This window comes from Erythrolamprus reginae, chromosome 1 (assembly GCF_031021105.1).
Source record: "Erythrolamprus reginae isolate rEryReg1 chromosome 1, rEryReg1.hap1, whole genome shotgun sequence".
Lineage (NCBI taxonomy): Eukaryota > Metazoa > Chordata > Lepidosauria > Squamata > Dipsadidae > Erythrolamprus > Erythrolamprus reginae.
The window spans coordinates 207,120,778-207,146,645 of NC_091950.1; the positions used below are offsets into that span (position 1 = coordinate 207,120,778).

Sequence of the window (25,868 nt, forward strand, 5' to 3'; positions counted from 1 at the left end):
GAAGACTTCCACCGAAATCTTGTCAGATGACACAGACGTCTCACGAACGTACGTTGGTACAGGACGCGGCAAACTGAAAATGGCATTACAATCCTCCCGGCGCGTGTAGGAAGACTTCCTCTGCCAGCGTGAGCCAAAATTCTGAAAGTCCCTCTGATCTCTCGCCCCCGGTGGCGGGGATCTGTGAAACCTGCAGACCCTGGCTATGTGACCTCTCGCCCCACAGCGCTGGCACGCGGGCAACTAGACCTGAGATGGTTTCCCCTGCACCCTCTGCAGGGGGACAGCGGGGGACGGGGACGGGCAGCAGGCGGATCGTGGCTGCGACCCACCGCCAGCCAGCAAACCTCTTCTTCCTCAGTCACTATCAGCTCATCCACCTCCTGGGGACCCTTGGGTTTATTAAGAACAGGAGGACCTTTCTGGGTGACGTTAACATTGCTGTCCATGACAGCCAAAGATTGAGTTGACAACTCAAAAGCACGAGCCTCCGCTAGTGCAGCTTGGAAAGTCAAGTCCTGAATAGCCAGGAGACGGCGCTTGAGGCGGACATCCCTGCCCCCAAAAACCAGTCTGTCTAAAAGGTAATCGTTTAAATTGTCAAATTCACAGTAAAGCGCCGCCCTACGAAGAGCTGCCACCAACTCGTTAATTGACTCCCCGTCCGCTTGATTCCTATGGTAAAACTTATAGCGGAGGGCGCAACGGGAGGGAGTCGGAGCGTAGTGATCCTGCAGCGTTGTAAGGAATTCCTCCCAGGGAACATCGTGAATCGAGACCGGAGCAAACAAAGCTCGAGCGGTCTCAAACATTTCAGTCCCACAGAATCCGAGGAAATAGGATCTCTTCCGATCCCCAGAGATCTCAGTGTAGCCGTTCGAGATCAAAAAGCAGTCAAAACAGGCAACATACGAGTCCCAAGTCTCCCCTTGTGGATCAAAAGGGGCAAAAGTGAGCTGGGTAGACATCTCGACAGGTAATATTTACCATCACTTGGCTGGAATCCTCGTCGCCAGTATAATAGTCGGAAGCTCAGGTGAAGGAATCTTTATACAGTTAACAACATACCAGGAAAATGGCAGGCACAGACTTAAACAGTATACGATGAACCAGCCCTTTAATACACAGAGCTGGCTGAGGTAGAGGCCAATCCACAACAAGTAAACTTTCCCGCTTACATTGTAACTAGGTACACGCGGCCAATCAGCACCCTGGATAGAGACACCAATGAGCGCGGCTTGCCAGCCGGCGGTTGTTATGCAGACACTTCAGATGGGTTCTTCCCTGCTGGAGTCGAGCAATCCCCCTGAACCTTCAGAGGGATTGCCTTTCTCCTGAGGTCCTCGAAGTTTCCCTTTTTTTCTCTATCAATCTCTTTGGGATTGATAGTGCATTTTTAAGGCTTCCTGGCTGGAAAATTCAAGCTTTAAAAACAGAACCCTGTTCCTTTTCTCCGGTTCATGCTGATATCACCACTGGAGGTCCATAATGCTATTTTCTTCTATTTATTGGAATTGATTCTGTAATGAAGGTCAAGACTGATCTGAAAATATACTTTCTAGCATTTTTTTTTCTGTTTCATCAGATAAGGTGAGAATTGCTATCTTAATAACTTGGGTTTGTTTTCTTATAATACTAACCTGCATGCTGAAGCTTTTGCAAAACACCGGGATCCCAGCTTTGGGAGAGTTTGAGGAGGTACCTCTTTGCTGAATAGCCTGGTCTCATCGATCTGTCCATCTCACAGTCTGAATCTCTCAGGAAGTACAGATAAGGCTGCTGAGCAATTCCTTTCTTATCTTGCCACAGCTTTAATATACAAACAAAATATCAAAAGCTTAAAATGGGTGCCTCTACATAAAACTGAGGAACAAAAGATTTTATTCATTTCCCCCCAACATTTCTTTGAAAGTATTGCCAGCTCCCTGAATTAGAAAGGAAACAATATGGTGGTTCAGACAGATAGATAAAGGAGAGAGCCTCATTATGGGTTGGGCTCAGGGGTGTCTGAGTGCTCTCAAATGCCAAAGAATTTCATGTGTTCAGTTTAATTGCTAATGTTTATTTTGTTGCACTGGCTCTTATTTTTAACCTTCTTACTGAATAAAAACCCTAAGCTGCTCAGAATTCTTTCAGAATGGAACATCATATAGATGCTACTAAATAAGTAAGTAATAGAAAACTACAAAGAGCCAAGTCAGTGTGAAGGTAGGCATATTGTATATTTTAAGAGCAGGTTAGAAAGCAGCCAGGTACAGTGATACCTTATCTTATGAACTTAATTGGTTCTGGAAAAGTTTGTAAGACGAAACAATGTTTCCATAGGAATCAATGGAAAAGCGATTAATGCGTGCAAGCCCAAAACTCACCCTTTTTGCCAGCTGAAGCGCCCATTTTTGTGCTGCTGAGATTCCCCTGAGGCTCCGCTCGCTGGGAAACCCCACCTCCGGACTTCCGTGTTTTTGTGATGCTGCAGGGGAATCCCAGCAGCGCAAAAACGGGTGCTTCGCTGGCAACGGAAGTCCGGAGGTGGGGTTTCCCAGCAAGGGGAGCCTCAGCGAAATTGCAGCATCACAAAAACATGGAAGTCCTCGAAACCCCACCTCTGGACTTCCGTGTTTTTGTGATGGTGCAATTTCGCTGAGGCTCCCCTCACTGGGAAACCGCATCTCCAGACTTCCGTTGCCAGCAAAGCACCCATTTTTGCACTGCTGGGATTCCCCTGTAGCATCGCAAAAACACGGAAGTCCAGAGGTGGTGTTTCCCATGGAAGGGAGCCTCAGGGGAATCCCAGCAGTGCAAAAATGGGCGCTTCGCTGGCAACAGAAGTCCGGAGGTGGGGCATCCCAGTGGTGGCGGCTTGGGTTTGTAAGGTGAAAATAGTTTGTAAGAAGAGGCAAAAAAATCTTAAACCCCTGGTTTGTATCTCAAAAAGTTTGTATGATGAGGGATTTGTAAGACGAGGTATTACTGTATACATGACTTTTGCAGCACATGCTAAAAATAATAATAATTGAATTTTCAGTGTATTTTGAACTGAAAAAAAAATCAATTCTGAATGTTGCCTTTTGGCTAATAGCTGGAGAATAATCAGCCCTTTGCAATTGGTCTTGAAAGATTTGCAATTTTTTATATAACAAAGCAAGAATACTTTATACTTTCAAATTTATTTGAAATGAATTCTGTGCCATTGTAAAACAACCTAGTATTCCATCCAGAAAATTGCTCTTTTTCTCTCTTTTGAGAGAAGGGACTCCCATAGGAATACCTTGTAGTAAGATGGTTGCCCAATATATTTAATAAATAAATAATAAGTAAATTAGCCTCCCTGGAAAATCCAGGTCCAGGTGGGGATTTTATAAATATGCCTGTAGGGGTCTCTGCATGCATATCTCACTGGATTAGGAGAAGCACCGGTAATTGTCCAGCATCCTGGTTAGATAAATTCCTGCTGAACTTCCAGAGACATTTATAAATGGATGTAACCTTTTGGTTTCTGTAGTGTGACTGTCTTACAAAGTTGTGAAAGTGAATGACTGCTTTCCTTGGAGGATTGATGGGGAATCCTCATAGTAAAGAGGAAATGTAAGTTCTGATAGTGGGAAATAACCTCCCATATTTGGGGTGTAAATATTCAGAAGAACACAAGACTTTATTTTGCTCTCCTCTGCCCCTGGGTTTTTTGTGGACTCTATCAGCCCAGCTATTGTAGACTTATAGGGGAACTATTTATAGTGCAGACCCTAAAGTAGTATTTACAGACAATGTACTTTAATTCTTGGAGTAATGCTGAGAAAAGAAGAAAATATTTTTTATGACTCAAAACCACTTTATCTATTTATCAAAGTTATCATCTCACTTAAGTGATTCTAAAGTGACTAAAGCGACTTTAAGTTGAAAGGAAATAAAACAATGTCAGCTGCTGGGTAAAATGACCTTCATGCTGATAGGCCCTCCTAACCTTTTCTTTTTTTAGGAAGTGCTTATTTCATAGTGCATAAAAAAGCTTCTCCCTGCAACTTTTTAATTTATTTATTTTTTCAACTCATGAAAGGTTTCCTTTTTGGCAGCTAACACTTTGTTTCTTCTCCACCCCTAATGTGCCATTTGTTTTCTGTCTGAGACAACAAGAGGGAGAAACAAAATGACAGCAATTAGAAAAGCAGGGAGTTCCCTCCTACACATAACCATGTTGGATTGATACAAGACCTGGGCCAACGATGGAGCACTAACCATCAGTAATGCATTACTATGAAGTTCAATTCCCTAACTAGGAAGCAATGGACCTTGTCACGTCACACGAACTCTACTTCTTAGAGCAGTGGTTCCCTATCTTTTTTTGCCCATGCCCCAGCTAAGCATCTTTAAAATCCCGGCCACCCACCCATAATATATAATTCTTACTATTCAAAAACTGAACTCCTATTCACATGGAGGAAGCCTAAAAGGCCATTAACCTGGTTTAAATAAGGCTCCAATTGTCCCCATTAAAAATCAAATTGCCCCACATTAGGAACCACTGACTGAGGTACGGCATGCTAACATTGAGTCTTAAGAATACGTGGGAACGGAAGTTACATTATTGACGACGATCATGTCATATGTACTTGTGAACAATGAAAGAATAGAAGAAGAGATATAGGAATAGAAGAAAGGTATAGGAGATATAGGAGAGCAATAGGATGGGACGGAAGGCACTCTAGTGCACTTGTACTCGCCCCTTACTGTCCTCTTAGGAATCTGGATAGGTCAGCCATAGATAATCTAAGGGTAAAGTGTTGGGGGTTTGGGGATGACACTATGGAGTCTGGTAATGAGTTCCATGCTTCGACAACTCGGTTACTGAAGTCATATTTTTTACAGTCAAGTTTGGAGCTGTTAATATTAAGCTTGAATCTGTTGTGTGCTCTTGTTTTGTTGTGGTTGAAGGTGAAGTAGTCGCCGACAGGCAGGATGTTGCAGCATATGATCTTGTGGGCAATACTTAGATCTTGTTTAAGGCGTCTTAGTTCTAAGCTTTCTAGGCCCAGGATTGAAAGTCTAGTCTCATAGGGTATTCTATTTCGAGTGGAGGAGTGAAGGGCTCTTCTGGTGAAGTATCTTTGGACATTTTCAAGGGTGTTAATGTCTGAGAAATCTCAAGGTACTTCACGAAATATGTTTCCTGATTCAAATTCCCTTCGCCAAATTGTAAGGCAGGCCTCCTCTTCTTCAGTCCCCTTATCCCCCCTTTCATATGAATCATGATTTGAAAAGCAGAGAGTTGACAAAAACTCTTGCTTGCTAACTGAGCTGAATGCCACTTTGTCTCTTACTTCTAGCATGTACTGGGGCTTTGTTCAAGAAAGGACTCAAGTGGAGTGAGTCAAAGCAGACATGCGTAGACCTGTTTGTTTTCTTTGGTATCAGCCAGTTATTTTCAGTTCTCAAGTTTCAGTTTATACACTTGCGCTCCAGGGTATTTGTATAGGCATTTCAATTCCAGTACTTTATGGTTTCAGCAGCAAATCTTCAATAAGGCCAGTAAGTAACAGTTTAATGCAGAAGGAGCTTAGCACTACTACTAGTTTATTTCAAACTTCGTCTCATTATCATTCATGTTCACGGTGGCTAACCATTTAGAATGTAACCATATTTAATTTAAATGTTTCAAATTGGGCCATTTAAAATACTTGGTCAAAGAGAGCATTTTCAACTGAAACTAATGCAAGATGATGGCTGTGAACAGATGATTGTAGCCCTGCTCCTTTTTTGGTGCATGGATGCATATTAAAAAAAAGTTAGGTTTTCCTTTTACGGTTGTGGCTGAATTCAAAGAATCTTGTTTTCAGCTCCTTCTCTTGAAAATGAAGAGACACCTAAACCCAACTCGCAATTCCAGATGGATGTCACTCATAGGAATGACATAGGATGGCAGTCCAGGAGAATGTTATTATGGATGTCAGCTTTGGATGTTGCTTTTAACACTAAATCTCACTGATTTATGGAGCTCCACTTGACATATGTAACATTCCCATGTTTTCCTAATTTTTCCTCCCTCGCTTTTTTAATGGAAACTTTGTTAAGGAGAAAAGGCCAGAATAATTGGGTAGTGCTACTTCAGCTCTCCATTTGGAATTAGCATCTGTTTACCACTGCCTCCATAGGCAACTTAGCAAAATCTCCCCCCCACCCCGCCCCAAAATTCTTCACAATCCTCTAAAGCAGCGTTTCCCAACCGGTGTGCCGCGGCACACTAGTGTGCCGCGAGACACAGCCAGGTGTGCCGCGAAGCCTAGGGAAGCTCCAGTTGGGCGGGGCGCTGCCGGTGCCGGACCGCCGGTGCCTCGGACCTGGAGCTCCCACTCGCAGCTGTCCCCCGGCTACTGCCCGATGCAGCTGTTTCCGGCGCTCTCCTGCTGGGCCCCAAAGAAGGAAGGCGGGAAAAAGGAGAGCTTCATTATTCGCACCTCCTTTTTCCCACCTTCCTTCTTTGGGGCCCAGCAGGAAAACGCTGGAAACAGCGGCATCTGGCAGTAGCCGGGGGACAGCTGTGAGCACCGTTCCCCGTAAGCTGTCCCCTCTCCTCCGCCGCTGCCGCCTCCTGTCTTGGGGCACGATCTGCCCCCTCTCCTCCGCCGCCGCTTCCTGCCTTGGGGCGAGCAATCCGGGAGTCTGGGACAGTGTGGCTTTGCGCCATGAAGAGAAAACGGCCGACTTTTCCCTGCTGCCCGAGCCGTTTTCTCTTCATGGCACAAAGCCACACAGTCCCGGACTCCCGGATCGCTCGCTTCTCCAGTCAGCAAAGCCATCTGCCCAGGACAGCGCCGCGCATTGAAAAAGTGCGATGCTTTTCCGGCAGCCGGCTTGCTGGCTGGAGAAGTGAGCGATCCGGGAGTCCGTGACTGTGGCTTTGCGCCATGAAGAGAAAACGGCAGCAGGGAAAAGTCAGCCGGGCTAACGGGAGGCGGCGCATGGCTGGGCGCTGGGGACGTCTGGGAGGGCGAGGGGGCTGATCGCTGCTGCCTCTTAGCTGCAGAGCCGGCTGGCGGAGGCGAAGACAACAGCCGCCGGCTCTCTCCCTCCACTCTCTCCGGCTCTCTCACTTTCTTTTTCTCTCTGTTGCCGGCGTGGTGAACGAGAGAGAAAGAGAGAGAGAGAAAAAGGAGGGGAGAGAGAATGAGAGAGAAAGAAAGCAAGAGAGAGAGAGAAAGAGAGGGGGGAAGGAGTGAGAGGGAAAGACATAGAGGGAGGGAAGGAGGGAGAGAGAAAGAGAGCAAAAAAGAGAGGAAGAAAGAAAGAGGGATGGAGAGAGAGAAAGAAGGGAAGGAAGGGAGAGAAAGAGGGAGGGAGAAATAGAGTGAAATGGAGGAAGAGATTTTTTTTTTGTCCAAACTTTTCTTTAGCCCCCCCCCCACCCCACCCCCACCCCTCAGTGTTCCACAGAATTTTGAAAATATGAATAATGTTCTGCGGCTCAAAAAAGGTTGGGAAACACTGCTCTAAAGATAACCTTTGAGTCAGTCTTTCTGAAGTAGATTTCAGGTATAGCAACTCATTATTTAAGACACATCTCTGCTATATCCAGTGCAAGTTTTTCTCCTGACCGAGGTAGATCAATAACTTACAGGCTGTATTACATAGATCACAACTTTTACTATGAGGTATAAATACGCCTTTTTGGGAGGGAATGGGTTTTAAAAAAAATAGATACAACACGGCATCAAACAAATTCTCCATACCTTACATACTGCAAGTGGGAAGGTAAATCATATATTTTATAAATTAATCAACAAAACAAAACTGTTTTCCATGTCAGTCATTGATTTAGAAAAGCAGTAATTTTCTATACCCACATCCACATCTTGGAAGACTCAAGAGTAGTTTTGAAAGGGAAGCCCTGGAAATGCAGCCTCCTAAGACTATTTCCTGGTAAGAATACAACCCTGTGCCTGATCTCAGTCTATGCTCCATCTTAATTTTCCGCCTTCTCTTATGGCAGCGTGCATTGAAAGCGCCTGGAGTGCCCCTGCTGGACTCTAATTGTTGGTGGCAATCGGCACAGGATTTCATCTGTTTCATCACAGCAGTCCTCTTTTTCCGCTCCTTTAATCTTTGACGGATGCAATGCTTGGGTACACTGATGGACTCGTACCACAGGCAGTGATTTTAGAGGCGTCTTTTGTCCGCAGTCGAGGCATGGTGTCTGCACTGGGCTGGACAGTATTTCTGAATGGATCTCTTCCCAGAGTATTCAACAGAGAGTTGACTGGAAGGGAAATGTATTCAGATATGCCAAATGCTTCTGGCAACCACTAGCTGAAGCATCTGGAGGGATTCCTGAACTGTCTGAGATCTCACTTAAAGGAGCCGTTGAAGGGCATTTGTTTCAAACTCCCAAATGTATAAACAGAGGCCTGAGCTGGATTGTCTTCTCATGAAACCCGAGACTCCTAATTCTGGGCAGAACAAGGGGGTTCACAAAGCCATGAGTCAAAGTACTTTCCCCAAAGATACTTCTAAAAACATTTGTGGGGAAGCAAGCCACGAAGCAATACAGTGGTCCCTCGATTTTTGCGATCTCAATCTTCGCGAAACGCTATACCGCAATTTTTCAAAAAATAATAAATTAAAAATACGTCTGCGGTTTTCTCTCTTCCTTCCACTCTTCTCTCTCTCTCTTTCCTTCTACCCCCCCTCCACTTGCCCACGAGAAGAAAAAAAGCAACCTCTGCCGGGCAGCTCCCCTTGTGCCCTCGCTTTGTGCCTGCCTCTTGTCCCTCTCTTTTGGGGATTTTTTTTCTTTTCTTTTTTCGCCTTTGGTCTCCCATTACTGTAAACCTGCCGCTTGGCCGCCGCCGAGGAGAATGCGAGGCATGCGAAGTCCCTGCAGAGCAGAGGGGGTGGCTGAGGCGGCGGAGGCGTAGCGGCGGCAGGCGAGCTTGGAGCCTTGCTTCAAGGGGGTCAGACGCAGCCTCAGCGAGCCAAAGGTTTCCGCGGCTCTGACCCAGAGCAGGAAGGGCTGGTGGGGGCGGCGAATCCACCTCCCCAGCCACCGGCTCCACCATCTGCGCATGCGCGGCCATGGGAAAAAAAGGGCGCGCATGCGCAGATGGTGTTTCCACTATATCGCGAAAAATCGATTATCGCGAGAGGTCTTGGAACGTAACCTGTATGTGTTTATACACAGCTACCTCTTTCCCATGAAAGTGATTCTTGCTTAATTAGATGTGAAATTGACATTTGCTGCTCCTGTTGCTATTATTAATGTTAATTTGATACACACAACACTTTTCTGCCCAAAGCTACCATTCCTAATGTAAAATCTGATAAAAGAAGTAAAAATCATCATAAATTACATTTTTTTTCTCTTAAGTGGGGAGCTGAGTGAGCTCGTTAAGGGAAATGCATTCCCTAATAGCTCTCCCTGGTGCCCCACTAATGGCCTCCAAATGTGAGGGCTTCTCTAAGAGAGCCTCTCCTATTGACGAATGTTTCATATCAAGACATTACAGTAACCTACTGAGGTGGCAGTCCCTCGGAAAGACAGGCAACAAGCCTTGAATACTAAAAATTAAGGCTTTATTACAACTTTATAAGGTCTTGGTAAGGCCACACTTGGAATACTGCATTCAGTTTTGGTTGTCACAATGCAAAAAGGATATTGAGACTCTAGAAAAAGTGCAGAGAAGAGCAACAAAGATGATTAGGGGATTGGAGGCTAAAACCTATGAAGAACGGTTGCAGGAACTGGGCATGGTTAATTTAATGAAAAGAAGGACCAGGGGGGACATGATAGCAGTTTTCCAATATCTCAGGGTTTGCCACAAAGAAAGAGTCAACCTATTCTCCAAAGCACCTGAGGGTAGAACAAGAAGCAATGAGTGGAAACTAAATAAGGAGAGAAGTAACTTAGAACTAAGGAGAAATTTTCTGACAGTCAGGACAGTTAATCAGTGGAACAGCTTGCCTCCAGAAGTTGTGAATGCCCCAACACTGGAAGTTTTAAAGCAGATGTTGGATAAACATCTGTCTGAAATAGTGTAGAGTTTCCTGCCTAAGCAGGGGGTTGGACTAGAAGACCTCGAAAGTCCTTTCCAACTCTGTTGTTATTATTATTATGAATGTTTTAAATAAATGCCATCAGCCTAATTAAACATGTATATATCTGAAATATATGGACAATACCTGTTTGCTTCCATATACTAAGATAGCCCGTGCCAAATCTCGGAGTGTGTGAAGATCTACACATAATGTCCGGCTTTTGTTCTGATATCCTTGCTGCAATTTCCATTTCCACGATTTGGCTATATCTTCCGAATAGAGAAAGAGTGTGCCTCTTCTTGTGCTATATGTTTTTGGGGGACACAGGCCCCAGTACTCCTTCATGATGTTCCTATGATCCAGTAGTCTGTTGACATTGCAAAGGCCTTCATAGGACATCCAGTTCAGGTCATCCTAATATGAATAAAAGGAGGATGAGATCCAATAACAGAATGGATTTTAGAAACAAAAATTCGATACAACTTTCTGCAGAATCCAGTCTGGGTCAGGCACTGGGACTAGAGGTTTTGCCTTCCAAGCTTTTGGACTTGTGCTGCAGCCCATCTTCAAGGAACTTGAAGATAAGCTTGAATGTGTATGCTGTTTTGTGTGTGATGTTTATATGGTGCCTATTTTATGTGGCTTTTTAGATGCTGACTGGAGTGTGTTGATGGCTGACTTTTGAGTCCTTGGCTGTCCTTTGCTTGTGCTGTCTAGCCTTTGCCCTCTAAGTACTTGAAATATTCAACTTTGCAACTATTAAGATTGTTGGACGAGCAGGCACAAAAACAACCAAAGAAGTGATTGAAGCCTGGGAAACAAGCCCTTTGTCAGCCAACAGGAGTGCTGATTTACCACCAGCATATACACCCCAGTCAGCATCTAAAAAGCCACATACAACAGTCATCATATAAATACCACATACAGAACAGCACACACACAATGCTCCTCCTTGTCCAGCAGCAGGTTCACCACACCGTTCATGACTACCGTGGTGCCTGCCAAGAACAAGAGATGTTTCCTGAAGATAGGTTCTAGCATGAGTCCAAAAGCTCAGAAGACAAAACCTCTATATTCACCTTCATTCATAATACAACTTTCTGTTTGTACATATCGCACAGGGCAGTTCTATTGCTGACAGTCAGTTTGGTACATAAGTGAGTGGGTGAGTCTGAGTTCGAGCCCTTCGGAGGACAAAGCAGACCTTGGCTCATTTTCTCTCCGCTCTAGGAAGGAGGCAATGGCAAATCACTTCTGAAATCGTGCCAGGAAAACTGCAGGGATTTGCTCTGGCAGTGATCAAGAATCAAGGCTGGCTCAAAGGCATGTGTGCACACACACTTATGCACGCACACACAGAGAATTGTTAGCAACTGCCATTTGAAGAGGATTTTTCAATCACATTAATAAAATGTGAGATGGCATAGCAGATGTTTTCATGAATTTTCCAATTATGCCAGCAGCATCTTTGACAAAACTGCTTTCTCTTCTTATTTTGAAACATTTCATTTTATATGAATCTCCTTCCTCCTCCCAAATGAGTACAGTAGAATAGATAAGTAAGGGGGTTGGGGCGTGGAGAACTCTTCAGTTAAAGTAGTGCTTCTCAATTACTTTCTGTTACGCCCCCCCTCCCCAGGAAGAAGTAAACATTTTGCATCCCCCCACCCAACTCTCCGATCTGGGCCCCAAAGGAATTTTAGTGTTAATATTTATTATTTTACTTCTTATAAGCTGCAAGCAAACTATTGGCATGGGGAAGGCTGCTCTATTCCCTTACCTGAGAGTAAGTCACACTGAATTCAGTGGAGGCTGTTTTTGGTTAGGCAGGCATAGGCTACTGTGGTTAGGGCCCTCTTTTGATATGGGGCCAGGCCAGCTTAATCAAGCTGATGTTTTAGGGTCGCCAGTCTGGCCTATAAGCGCCGCCTCTGCCGGGCACTCACAGCAAATGGTGTGGAAGGAGGCTTTAGGGTGCCATCTGAAGCTTTCGCCCAGCTGTGGAAGATGCTCCTCTTTGTCCAGCAGCAGGTTCACCACGCCGTTCATGACTACCATGGCATCCGCCAAGAACAAGAACCCACACAGTCGCCCCAACCCGCCTGGCCACCTTTTCTTCTGAGCTCGAAGCAGCATGCAACTGGAAAAACACTCCCCATCTAGAGGAATAGATTGGGAGGGACCACACATGTCCCCCGGGGTCACCGCTCCATGCCGCCCCTGGTGGAGCACACAGCATGCCCCACTATTTGAGAAAGACGGAGTTAAAGCAATATGATAAAGAGAGTAGACAATCAAATGTATCCCCATAAGCAGACATTAGCTACCTAATACCCTCCAGAAGTTTTTGCTTCTAGCTTGGATGAAAGATTGATATAAATAACCAAATATCTGGATAATATCAAATCACCAATATCTGCTTTAGTTTGAGACTATTCACTACAGAAATAATCTAATAAAATGGATATGAAGGGATAGGAAGCTTATATAAATACATTCATACTACAGTGGCACCTCTACCTAAGAACGCCTCTACTTACGAACTTTTCTTGATAAGAACCGGGTGTTCAAGATTTTTTTGCCTCTTCTCAAGAACCATTTTCCACTTACAAACCCGAGCCTCCGAAACTGTAACTCCGTAGGGCCTCTCTAGGAATCCCCTGGGAGGAAACAGGACCAGAAAAGGCGGGGAGAAGCTTCTGTGAAGCCTCTCTAGGAATCTCCTAGGAGGAAACAGGGCCAGAAAAGGCAGGGAGAAGCCTCTGTGAGGTCTCTCTAGGAATCCCCTGGGAGGAAACAGGACCAGAAAAGGCAGGGAGAAGCTTCTGTGAAGCCTCTCTAGGAATCTCCTAGGAGGAAACAGGGCCAGAAAAGGCAGGGAGAAGCCTCTGTGAGGTCTCTCTAGGAATCTCCTGGGAGGAAACAGGGCCAGAAAAGATGGGGAGAAGCCTTCATGGGGCCTCTATAGGAATATCCTGGGAGGAAACAGGGCTTCCATCCTCCCTGTGTTTTCCCCAATCACACACATTATTTGCTTTTACATTGATTCCTATGGGAAAAATTGCTTCTTCTTACCAACGTTTCTACTTAAGAATCTGGTTATGGAACCAATTATGTTCATAAGTAGAGGTACCACTGTATATTGGAATGGTTGTCATCCAGTGACATTTCAATCCCACACATACACACACTTTCTGGATTTTGGAAGGTACATTAAGTTTGGAGGATATAGGAGATTTTAAATTTGGATTTTGAGGATCTTATAAAAATGTTTTATTATTGCTTGTGAGCCATTTAGGGTTCTACTGCAGCTGGATACATCAAACAAACAAACAAGCAAACAAATTCTATTATAACCACTGAATTGGATTGTGGGGAGGGTATAATTCAAATTGGTGCAATACAAGCCTTGAAATAGGATCTTGAAAGCTATTCCCCACAAAGTAATAGTAATAACTAAATTTTATTCAATTGTATTTAAAGAAGGATTACTCTCCTGTCCTGTATGACCACTTTAAAATTTACAATTTGGAAGCAATCCCTGGAGTCCTCTAGGGCGTTTATTTATTTACTATTTAAATAATAATAATAATAATAATAATAAAGCTGGAGACAGTTATGGTGTCTCAGCTTGAGCTTCTCTGGATCAGTGAAGCAGAACCCAAGCAGCTTCTCAGGAGCTGTGCATGGGCTGCACACATCAAACCAATGAGAGAAGGAAGGGGTCATCATATGACTACTTGGAAGGCCCAGAAGCTGCTGGCAGCTAGCAAAGGCCATTCCTGCAATTCCCACATGATGACAGAGTCATAAGATTACAACCTCAGAAAAGAGGGATTACATTTCAGCATCCACAGGGGATCATCATAGCTTCCAGTAGTAATTTATCCAGACTTAGCTGTGGCTCGTGACTTCCGCTGTGGACTATGGAGGAAGTCCTGAGGCATAACATTATGAAGCATTGCTATTCAAGTGGCGGCTTCTGAAGTCTTTTCCAAATAATGTGTCTGATGGAAACATGCCTCTGCTACACCATCTGATTGATGTTCTGACCCAGCATGCAAGATGTGATACTTTCTCACTGCCTAAAATTGAGACGGTGGAAAGCTATTTGAAGAGGCACTGCCAAAGAGTTCCTGAAGAATTATATCTTCTTGAAAACTTGGTGTAGCTGTTTCTAGGGTACCCCCACACACTTTTCCTGTATATGTATGTGCATATATACATGGGCTTTTGTTATAATTGAAGACAAAGCAAAGCAGCTATGCTGAGCCTTTGGAAGGAAGCATTGCTTTGAGGAGAGTTATGCTCCATAATGTTCCCCCTCCCAATGGTCTTTTTTCAGACATAGTAAATACGAGTCTACTCCTAATTGGTTATTGTAAGCATAGTATAAAAATGCAGATTTGAACCACAACCCTTCAAATTTGACTTCTTTGTTGGAGAATCAAAGGAAACCCTCTAACGTATTTGGAAGAATTCTTGACTTTTCTGCTGTCTGAAATGAAGAGAAATGAATAGGATCAAGTATTTCTAGAGCTCACATAATTTGTGCAGAGAAGTTGGATCTATTGTAATCTACACTCCTCCTTGACAGACTTCTTTAGTTCCTGGTTCTGTTTTGACCCTCGCTGTGATGTGATAGGTTCTTTCATTTCCCATCTGATCTTGCCTGCATGAACCGCTCCTGTATATTGTTTATGGCCCAGCATGAACCCATCTCTACACATGACTGATCTCTGGGATGGGGGCTTGTAGTGTGTCAACTCTCCAGGATATCAGAGATATCTATGGACAATGACACTTAGCGGGTTTACAGATTTAGTTCAGCCACTTGTCCAGTATATTTATACTGGGCTTCCTCCATTTCTTACATGAATGATTTCCTGAATAAATGAATTGTGCAGTCAAAGACTTCGAAAATAAGCCAGGGTATGAATAAAGATGCAAGATTTCAGCCTATGTGTGATCTATCAGGTAGGTTCGATTCTAGAGTTTCCTTCTATCTTTTTCATTAAAAAAAAAGAATTTCAAAAGTGAAATCCATAACAATAAAGTTATTTTACTGCCATAAGAACATAAAAGAAAAAAAATAAATACAACTGCTTAGTCAAAGGTACACTAGTTTGGTCTATTATAGCATTTGACATTAAGAAAAATTGATATATAAATACTTAAAAGCAGAAAAGAAAACTGTCAATGATAATAAGCAGAGGAAAGATTTTATTATATGGACTGAGAACAAATTAAAACCTTAAAGTGCTCAGAAAATTAATATTCATAGCACATAATGAAGAAGAAACAAATGTTATTAGCTAATTGTATCATAATATATAGGAAAGCTGCAAAATATTCCCTCTTTTCTGAGAGTTAGCTCCACCAGACATAATGAGATTTGTTTAAAGTAAATATCCATTGGATTTGACAGGACACTTATTTGTTCCCATCACCATAAATACTGTAACTGAAAAATAATACTGGGGAATTTTACATTTATTTTTCTTACTAATTCAGTGACTGAAAGATCAATAATATAGCAATAGCATTTAGACTTATATACTGCTTCATAGTGCTTTTATAGCCCTCTCTAAGCAGTTTACAGAATCAGCATATTGCTACCAACAATCTGGGTCCTCATTTTACCCACCTCAGAAGGATGGAAGGTTGAGTCAACCTTGAGCCGGTGGTGAGATATGAACTGCTGAACTACAGCTAGCAGTTAGCTGAAATACCCTGCAGTGCTGCACTCTAACCACTGAGCCACCCCGGCCCTGAATAATATATCATTCTAAACATATACTTTGATTATTACACATTATTTCTCTTCCAGTTCTTTAGTGTTACTGAACACTATAATTAGATGAAACAGAATAAAATTTGGAAATTGATACATAAACATATAGTACTATTTAATGTCATATTTAACTATTTAACTACATCCTATAATCATCCTGCTTACAAAAGATTTTTTAAGCTATAATGTTACTTGAAAGCCTTCTGTTAAGAACTTCTAAGAAGAAATTCATTTATTCTTTTTCAGCTCAAAAGAGCTGATCTGTTTTCATTATTTCTCCTTTACCTGGTTAGCCAAATATATATTTCATTAAAATAAAGAGAAAAGGGAAGAATGTGTGCAGAGGGATGATAACATCAACAACAAAATTAAAAATCTAGAGTGCAATTATTTCATATTGGCTCTGTACAGATTTCTCTTTCTAAAGCAAAAAGCTAGTAAGAAAACAGAACATTCGGAAAATCTATTTTTTGGCAGAATTGCTAAATCATTGCCTTATAGATAAACTATTTTGATACATTAGCAAGATCTTTGATCCTATTGTACGCTCCATCCAAATATTCATTTATTTCATTGAATGTAGAAGATTGAGCAATAAGTGAAGAAACTACCTATCTTAATAGTAGTAGAATACAGAACAACCAAGTTGGAAGGGACAATGGAGGTCTTCTCGTCCAACACCCTGCTGAAGCAGGAGACCCGCCTCTACCATTCTGGACAATTGGCTGTCCAATCTCTTCTTAAAAACTTCTAGTGCTGAAGCACCCACAGCTTCTGGAGGCAAGCTGTCATATTGATTAATTATTCTGACAGGAAATTTCTTCTTAATTCTAGGTTAGATCTCTCTTTGGCAAGCTTCCATATCTTACATCCAGTTATTATTACAGTTGTTACTACAATGAGCTAAATTATTATGTTACCAGAGCTGTGCAGTCTGTAGAAAAAAAATACAACTGTTTATCTTCCCAGACTGTTCAGGCCGGTAGTGGGTTCTAAAACCTGTTACTACCGGTTTGCGTATGTGCACAAAGTGTCCCAGGTGGGTAGGCAGAGCTTCCCGCCACCGGCACTACTAATTGGCAGAACCAGGCTGAACCCGGAGCAATCCACCGCTGGTGCAGGCTCTATACCATTTTGGAACCCCAATCTTATCATCGATCTACCAAATCTTCAGAATCAATGTGATTTCTCCATAGTTCTGATACAACATCATACTCCACATTATTGCCCCAATTGGTGCAAAAGAGGAATCTTGAAATCCTCAACTGACAAGAAACAAAACTCTCTAGCCAAGGTTTAAACTGAGCACCACCAAAGTCCATCATTCTGGAATCACTAAAGTTCTAGCATACGGCATTTTCCTGTTAGTTTTAAAACAGAAGAGGATAATTTCACAAGACTTCCAGTGTTGAAATACTAGCCAGGCAAAAGAAAAAGGCACCCCATCTCTCAGACAAAACAAAACCAGGAGAAAAAAAACAATCTTTCTTTCATTTTGGAATTATTTTCAAGAGTCAAAAATCTTATTCTTGTTTAATATTTATCCTAAGGCTCTGCACAAAAATGATCAGAAACTCAAGACACTTAGTGGTGTATGGGGAAACATAAGCTGATTCGTATTAGCAACTCGTTTTTTGTATTAAAACCTCAACTCACCTGGGGATCAAAATGCACTTCCAGCTTCTCCCGTTTCTTTCTGATCACCCGCCCAGTGCCACGACTTAAGAGAGACAGATTGGACATTTCTAAGATGAGTGTAATGCCGCTTCAGGAGTCTTCCCTTTGCTTCTAAAAGCAGAGTTATATTTCATTATAGGACGTTCTCATTTGACTTAGAGCTTAACAATGCTATTAAGTATAGCTCAATTTCATAACAGCAACATTAATCCATAAAGAAGTTTTGTATGAAACTAGAACTAGAAAAGTAACATATTGGAAAGTGTAACCTGATATTGTTATCTTCCCTTGAGGTTACTTTTCTAGTATTCTTCCTGGTGGTGGTTGTTGTTTAATTCTGTTCTGGTTGGTCCCAGGATTCACGAAAAGACTGCCCTCCTTTTCATTGTGCTCTGAGGTTGTTTTCATGTTGCCATGGCAGCAAGGGAAATTGTTTAAACTACAGCCTAGGGAATGTTGGGAGGAAAGAAAGAAAATGAAAGATTTTTTGAAAGGATCAGGATCAAATTTCAAGACATTGTTGCCTTGCAAATTCCTCCCTCCAATCAAAAAGTAACATTATCCTTTAACTCTTAGAACTTTTGACATCCCATTCTCTCTCCTCTTCTTTATTATTGCTACTGAAGCATTTTATATGATCTGCAGCCAGTGAATACCTCCCTTTGTGCTGCTCAAGAATTAACTCTGCTCTTCTGTTTCCACACTATTATGTTTGTTGGGCAGCTAAGCTAATTTATTTCCCATTCAGCTGCAGGAGGAAAAATGATATTTTCATGTGTATTATTGAAAATCGGCAGAGCTTCTGGAAAACAGTAAGATAGGATAGAAATAATTTAAGAGGCAGTGTGGTTATACCCATCATCTGCAAGCCCTACCCTACAAAGCAATTTATTCATAATGCTACAGTTATAGTTAGCACATAGCTAATAAAGGGAGGGGGAATCAAAGGTTGATTAAAATAGAAAGAGTTCTGGAGGTAACTACAATTAGATACATCAAGGGATGGTCAACCTAAATGCTGCTTGCTTTTACAGTGTCTGCCTTTTTTTTAAAAAAGATGCTGTTCAAATGAATTCTTAAAAGTTGTGTGAATTTACTATAAAGAGTGATGCTTTAGCAGAGGATTCAACCCTGAGCAGTTTATGATGTCCCATGTAGCAACTGAGATCTTGCCCCTTAACCAGATGATCATGAGTATGTCTACGGTTCAGAGTCTGCTTATTGTCATGGGGGATTCTGGAATTTGAAATTCATACATCTTAAAATTCCCAAGGTTGCGAAACATGGTGCTAGAGCACAGGTGTCAAACTGGCAGCCCATGGGCCAGATGCATCATGCGTAGGCCACAATCACCCCAGCTCCGCAAAGGGGAAAAAAGTCACAAAAGGTCATGTGATGGCAAGGTTAAATTTGATACCCGTGTGCTAGAGGATGTTGAAGAAGGTGCATTGTAACACAAACAAAACAAGTAGCTCCTATTGGAACAACCAGCTATTTATACTATTAAAACAATTATACAACGCACATCTCGTTTAGCTGTTATTTTGTTCCCCACTTTATAAATATTACTGTTGACATACTCAGGGCTGGAAAAATTCCTCCAAATTTAACTTTGATAGCTAACTGTCAGAAGAACAAATATGAATCTTGCTCTCAGGGTAGGGAAATGAACTGTTTTTCCTTATGCAGTGTCTTTGCACCCAAAGCCTATGTAGCTCATCAAACACACTTGAATGTCAGTCTTCTAAAACTACTCCCTGGCTGCCATGTATAAAATTAGTACAGCGGGCTACTTTCAGCTGAGTTTTGAATCACCTTTCATGTAACAAAGTAAAGCAGCACTAGAAACTGTACACAACATACAAACTCTCAAAAAGGTGATCTGGACTCCAAAGCCGGTAGCGTTTTAAAGCTGAGCGTTGGAAAATAACTAGAGCCCCAAAATTGGATGTACTAAAGCAGTGATGGCGAACCTTTTTTTCTTGGGTGCAGAAAGAGTGTCCACGCATGCTATTGTGCTCGTGCGAGTGCCCACACCCATAATTCAATGCCTGAGGAGAGTGAAAACAGCTTCCTCCCCCCCAGGCCCTCTGGAGGCCAGAAAGGGCCTGTTTCACAACCTCTGGTGGGCCCAATAGTCTCGTATTTCACCCTCCCCAGGCTCCAAAGGCTTCCCTGGAGCCGGGGAAGCCAAAAATGCCCTCCCCTATCCCCCCAGAGCCTCTGTGCAAACCAAAAATCATCTGGCCAGCACACACATGCATATTGGAGCTAAGCTAGGGCAACGGCTTGTGTGCCAGCAGATATTGCTCCGTGTGCCACCTGTGGTTCTCCATCACTGTACTGAAGTATTTGCATTCCTGTAAGTAGAGACTGAAAAGCCGTGAATTTGGGTGTGGTTCAGTAAATCTGACCTGACCCCGAGATGGTTCTTTTTGTGTTTTCCTTAGACCTATCCCGTCTCTCATTTTTCACATTTTACTAAATCATATACAATATATGGTGAAGGTATAGGGTTGTGTATCCTAGTTTAGAGGGAGTACTGTACTTTTATATTGTACGGTACTTTGTGAACCAGTTTAGAGGGAGTACTGTACTTTTATATTGTATGGTACTTTGTGAACCACTTTGAAAGCCAAGATGTAACTTATGTCTTTAATGCAACATTTCTAACATTAAAGGATATTTATCTGTTGCAACACTTAAGCAATAGTTACAGTTATGATGTTTTCTTGGCATCTCAGTTTGGAAAAAGTGACATTTTCCGCTTCAGGGACACCTAAAACAAATAGAAGTGATCACTATAAGATTTTTTTAAAACCCAAATTTTAGCCTTTATACTTGTTACTGATAAACAATTTTATTTGTATATTTTAAAGACTTCCTTATCTTTAACATTTCTGCAAAGAACAAGGAAATTAACTTCCCATTTTGTCTAAACAATGGGAAATTATCCTGAAATATGTAATGTTTCAATAACCTATGACTTACTCAATGAAAAGATATTTCAGACATATTGGACTCTACTGTATCTTTACTGTGTCTTTAGAAAGTAAAATTGTAAGTCACTGTGTTATGTAAAAGGCAATCAAAATAGTGTATCATCAAAACACGTTTTTGTGATGTTCTAAAATGAAAACATCTGGAATATTCTGGGAACATGTAATTGCACATATTAATTAAATTTCAGAAATAGTTAATATTTTTGCACCTTCATATTCTTTGGATGTACACATCTATTTCAGAGAAATTGGATGGCTAGATGTCTTTTTCTTTATTAAAGATTAGTTCTTTAAAAATGGAAAAATAAATTTACAGCTCAAAATACCTGATGCTGCTTACCATTAATGCATTTACTAAGATGTAGATTGCAAAATTGACATTTACAATGAAAAAAAGTAAACTTTAGATTTAGTTGCATAAATTGCTTTTAAATACAGTGGCATTTTTTTCATAAATGTGATTTTTTTTTCTGACAATGTTTAAAAGAATCTTCTATGTCAGTGATAAGGTTCCATCCTACTTTTCACATATAAAGAGCTGATAACAGTGGTTATCTGCAAGGATATTTATTTATTTACTTATTTAGCTAGCTATAGTTTGTATAGCTACCCATCTCAAATCAGTGGCTCTGGACAGTCAACAATCATAAATGTAATTAGAAGTTAAAACATAATACAAAAATAAATTAAAAATAGTAGCCAAGATACAATGTAAATGTTCTAATGTCAACATAACCAAGAAACATGGCCATTTGGACCCTTGACCTAGGCACATAGGAAAATCTTCAAGATCTTCCAAAAGACCAACAGGGTTGGGGTCATCCTAATTTTTGGACAGAGTATCCATAGAGCAGGGGCCATTCCAGTAGAGAAGCCATCTCATATGGCTCTCACCTGCACCGCCAATCAGTGCAATGAAGAACTGTTATATGTGCCAGATAACCAACACTATAATTTCTGCAGCTGCATTCTGTCGGCTGAAGTTGATGTTCAAGGGCAGCCCCATGTAGAAAGTGTTGCAGTAGTCCAAACAGGAAATTACAAGGGCATGAATGAGTGGAGCCTCTTGCTTCAAGAATGGGAACAACTGGCGCATAACCAGCAGTGCAGTACTGCAGGCCACTAAAGCTGACTGCTACATCTGCATGTCAGCAGTTCAAATCTCATTACCAGCTCAAGGTTGACTCAGCCTTCCATCCTTCTGAGGTGGGTAAAATGAGGACCCGGATTGTAGGAGCAATATGCTGGCTGTTAAAAAGTGCTGTTGCTAACATGTTGTAAGCCGCCCTGAGTTTAAGGAGAAGGGTGGCATTAAAAAAAAATTGAATAAATAAATAAATAAATAATTAGAAGGTATGGTTACTATCTGTTGTTGTTGTTTTAACTAATCTTGGTGTAAAGTACCCTGGATTACTGCATATAAGGCCTATGCCTATGTAAATCATTTTCATACATAATGATTAAATAATTTATAAAAGTAATGAGCATATAAACCATACTGTTGTATTAGTTAATATAATACTGTGTTACATTAGCATTATGTGTTAGAAGAAGTGTTTTCAATAGGAAAGTGAACACAAGAACAAGGGGGCACAATCTGAGGTTAGTTGGGGGAAAGATTAGAAGTAATGTAAGAAAATATTATTTTACTGAAATAGTAGATGCTTGGAACAAACTTCCAGCAGACGTGGTCGGTATAATCCACAGTAACTGAATTTAAACATGCCTGGGATAAACATATATCCATCCTAAGATAAAATACAAGAAATAGTATAAGGGCAGATTAGATGGACCGTGAGGTCTTTTTCTACTGTCAATCTTCTATGTTTCTATATGTAGATATATATGTATAAATATATATTTATGTGAGGTAGTATAGGAAATACAGTATGTGGGTCTATTATCCATGAAATAACTTGAGAATCTACATGAGGCTTTCAAACCACTCTGCTAAACTTCATATATTTCTGCAAATGGGAATATAAACAGGCCTCGCATAAATGATTATTCTTACTCACCTTGAATAAAACAATTTTAGATTTTTTATCTTTGCGCACCGCCCTGAGTCCACTGGAAAAGGCCGGACTATAAATTCAAATAATAAATAAATAAATGGTTTTTGTGGCTCCTGGTGTTTTCTTTTCTGTGAAAAATGGGTCCAAATGGCCCTTTGCGGGTTTAAGGTTGCTGACTCCTGTCTTAGGATACCTCAGGTGGAGGGGAAGCCTTTCATTGAGAGTGGGGAACAATGACAGGATCTCTGAACTCAATGCAGCATTGGCAACTTGGCAGAGATTCTATTAGGTCAAGATCAGAGGCTATCAATCACACGCACAGTTCCAGCATGCATAGTAAAATCATACTGGGATCCTTCTAAAATTCCACCTTTTGTAGAAAAGTATTATCTTGAAGGAAACCCAAATGTATCACAAAAGTCCAGGGTTCATAGTTTCTAACCTTTGGAAATCTGTGGTGCCTGCACCATCCTGGAGGGTTTTTAGTGCTGGAGCATGGACTTAATTGCACCTCTCTGGACTCTGCATATATGGATATGATCATCATTTACTGAGTAGGTCCAAGAAATAAAGCAACATAAGAGATGTCTCCAGGGCTGCTGGAGGAAGACAGTGAAGCCAAGCACAGAGGAATACTGTACCTACTTTGGGGCTAATTTGGGACATAATATATTTATGTCTCTATCTGCAGCAAACCTGAGGCAATGTAGCAGAATTCTAGAATGTAGGGCTTTATTTTAAGTCCAAAAGGAAAACCAGGTTCCATCTTGGGCATCCCTAGAACCTCCCCCACCCACCCTTTCTGACCACTTCCATTTTTTCCAGTCAGATTTGATAGCCCTTATTTGCCCAAATCTGCGCCAAGTTTCAGGAGGGAGAAGGCAACAGGGCAACAAACCACACGTTGAAAGAACGGAAATTTCGTCAATCTTGAGTAAAGCACTCTGCGCTGAGTAAAGCATTTTCCCGCGCAATTCTATCAAGGCGTTCTTAAGAAGGGGGCTTCATGGAGACCCCCCAAAAGTCTGGGGTGCCGGCTTCTCTGCTTGAACCCCCTTCTGTATAACTACGGTACCCCTTCCCAGATCATCTGAGGTCCGGGGAAGCCGCTGCGAGAGCTGATTTTCCGAGGCATCGTTTCCACCCCGCTCGGCCGGGGCTTCGACTTTGCCTTCTTAGCTCTCGGGAGTTAAGCGCGTCCGCAGGCCCCGGTTTCTTGGCAACCGCTACTAGGCCTCCTTTTGGGTCTTTTCTTCTCAGGACGCCCCGCTGCGACCACTAATCACCCCCGTGATTGAACGTTTAGGAGGCAGCTGGGAGGGGAAAAACTCCCGGGAACCTGGGCGGCTGTCGGCCTCTCTGCTGGCGGGGAGAAGGCGACTCCCCTCGGAAACGATCGTTTGCGGGACACATGCCTGGAAGCCTTGATCTCCCGATGAGCAATTTCCTGCGCTTGCACTGGGGGTGGAGAAGAGGCCTTCTGGGACTGCGGCGAAGGCTGTGTGTGTGTGTGTGTGTGTGTGTGTGTGTGTGTGTGTGCCGCGGGCTGACATGGAAACCCATATTGCTCAAGTCTTGTCTGGAAGGTGGTAGTGGTGGAGGGAGAGCGCGCTCCCTTCACGATTGCTTTGGAGGGGGGAAAAGTGGGAGGGGAGAGCGGGGTTTGTGGGAAGTCCCCTCCGGGTTCTCACAAAGGGAGTTAAAAGTTAGGCCTCCTTTGCAAGGTTGCAGGGCGGTTGGGGGAAAACAAAGCCGCGGTCTAGCTCGGGCTTGAAAATAAAAAAACCTGATCGTCCCCCTCGCTCCCTCCCCCGAAAACTCTTCTTTAGCGCCGTTGCCCTGGGAATAAGGCTTTCATCTGCCGCGAACCGTTCCCCATTGCAGGGTTTTTTGTCTTCGCCGGGTGGGCCCGACGACGAGAAAGGCCTTCTCCTCCTGTGTGCTAGTCAGAAGCGTGTGCATTCCTGGAGAGTGAGGCCATAGGGAAGGGTCCGCAGCTCGGCGGGGGCGGGAGTGCGTTGAGGCGCCCGGAGGGAGAGAAAGCGAGTGGGGCTTTAGAGGCCGCCGAAATGTTTGCGATGAAAGAACGGAGAATTCCCAAGAGAGCGCCCATAGTTGAGTGGACGCGTTTCACCACAAAATCTAGAGGAAAGGAAATTCACCGTGCTGGTAAAATGAAGAAAAGGACTGTAATGTTACATGAGATTTTTACAGATTTGCCTATCCAACAGAAAAGATCACAAAGTTACAATTAACTATACGTTGTTCGTATATTCTTCGCTGCACTGTGTCTACTACTCTTACGCACGACTGCTGACGGAAAATAAAATATAGTATTTTTTTCCACCGATTTAGTCTCTGGATATTAATCCATACATTAAGTTTGTTGAACTCAACGGAACTTAAGCAAAAAAAACCCCTAAACCGTTACTTTGATTATGGTGCAATCTAAAGCACATTTGGTAGGGGAGAAGTTTTCTAACATCTTTCTGTAAAGACATATTTTAACACACTTAAATATGTACGTTTATTGAGAGATTGAACTGGTTGAGAATACAAAGTTGAATAAATGGAAAGACACTGTCTATAAACAAACATGTCACTCACATGTCATCTAATATTACATAGTCCTAACATTTTTTTGATAGTACTGTCCAGTATCCATGAAAAGACTTAAATTAGGGCTACTAAATCTGGACTAAAACAATGTGCAACTGCTAACAGTTTTCAGTCTAGTAGCACTGTTTTAAATTGTGCATCAAATGTGAATACCACCAATGGACTTTGAGAGGATGATTGTGTTGAAATAATTTGAAGAAATTATCTTCAACTAATATAGAACATAATTGTGTGGGATAAATATGTTGCAGATTTTAGTTAAATATTTTTTCAAATATTACATGCCAGTACGATGTATTTATTTACTTGAATCCAGCCTTTATTATTTTTACAAATAACTCAAGGCAGTGACCATATCCAATACAACTTCCTTCCCCTAATTTTTCCACAACAGCCCTTTGAGGTGAATTTGGTTGAGAGAGAGTGACTGGCCCAAGGTCTCTCTCTCTCTCAAACACACACACACATATAGATAATATATCAAGAATTATTTTCCTATTGTCGGCACACCCCTCTACTTAAGCGGAGAGAGAAAAGTGCTAACCTTGATAAAAAAGAAAGTACTGTAATTCATTTGGATCACACACAAAAGAAAGAAAGGCAAGAGACAGTGAGAGTTCTAACCCCACCTTTGGCACAAAGGCAGGTGGGTGATTTTGGGCCAGTCACTTTCTCTCAACTCTAGGAAGGCGGCAGTAGTAAACCACTTCTGAAAAACTTTGCCAAGAAAACTGCAGG

General features: G+C 42.2%; 1 protein-coding gene across 7 annotated transcripts in view; it reads right to left on the reverse strand.

Annotated features, from left to right (window-relative positions):
• KIAA2012 (KIAA2012 ortholog) overlaps positions 1 to 23,237 on the reverse strand; it is a 99,454-nt gene extending 76,217 nt beyond the window's left edge. For 4 of the 7 annotated variants that reach the window (XM_070732008.1, XM_070732007.1, XM_070732006.1 and 1 more), the window contains exons 1-5: positions 22,515 to 23,233; positions 17,764 to 17,940; positions 17,474 to 17,605; positions 10,168 to 10,437; positions 1,641 to 1,809 (exon numbers count right to left, since the gene is read on the reverse strand). In XM_070732008.1, coding sequence (XP_070588109.1) covers positions 1,641 to 1,809; positions 10,168 to 10,437; positions 17,474 to 17,560 — 526 coding nt within the window. In that variant the 5' untranslated portion in view covers positions 17,561 to 17,605; positions 17,764 to 17,940; positions 22,515 to 23,233. Of the gene's footprint in view, positions 1 to 1,640; positions 1,810 to 10,167; positions 10,438 to 17,473; positions 17,606 to 17,763; positions 17,941 to 20,211; positions 20,274 to 22,146; positions 22,210 to 22,514 lie in introns of those variants that run through there. The other 3 variants (XM_070732003.1, XM_070732005.1, XM_070732004.1) reach the window with 3 other exon arrangements.
• Between the last annotated feature and the right edge of the window lie 2,631 nt (positions 23,238 to 25,868).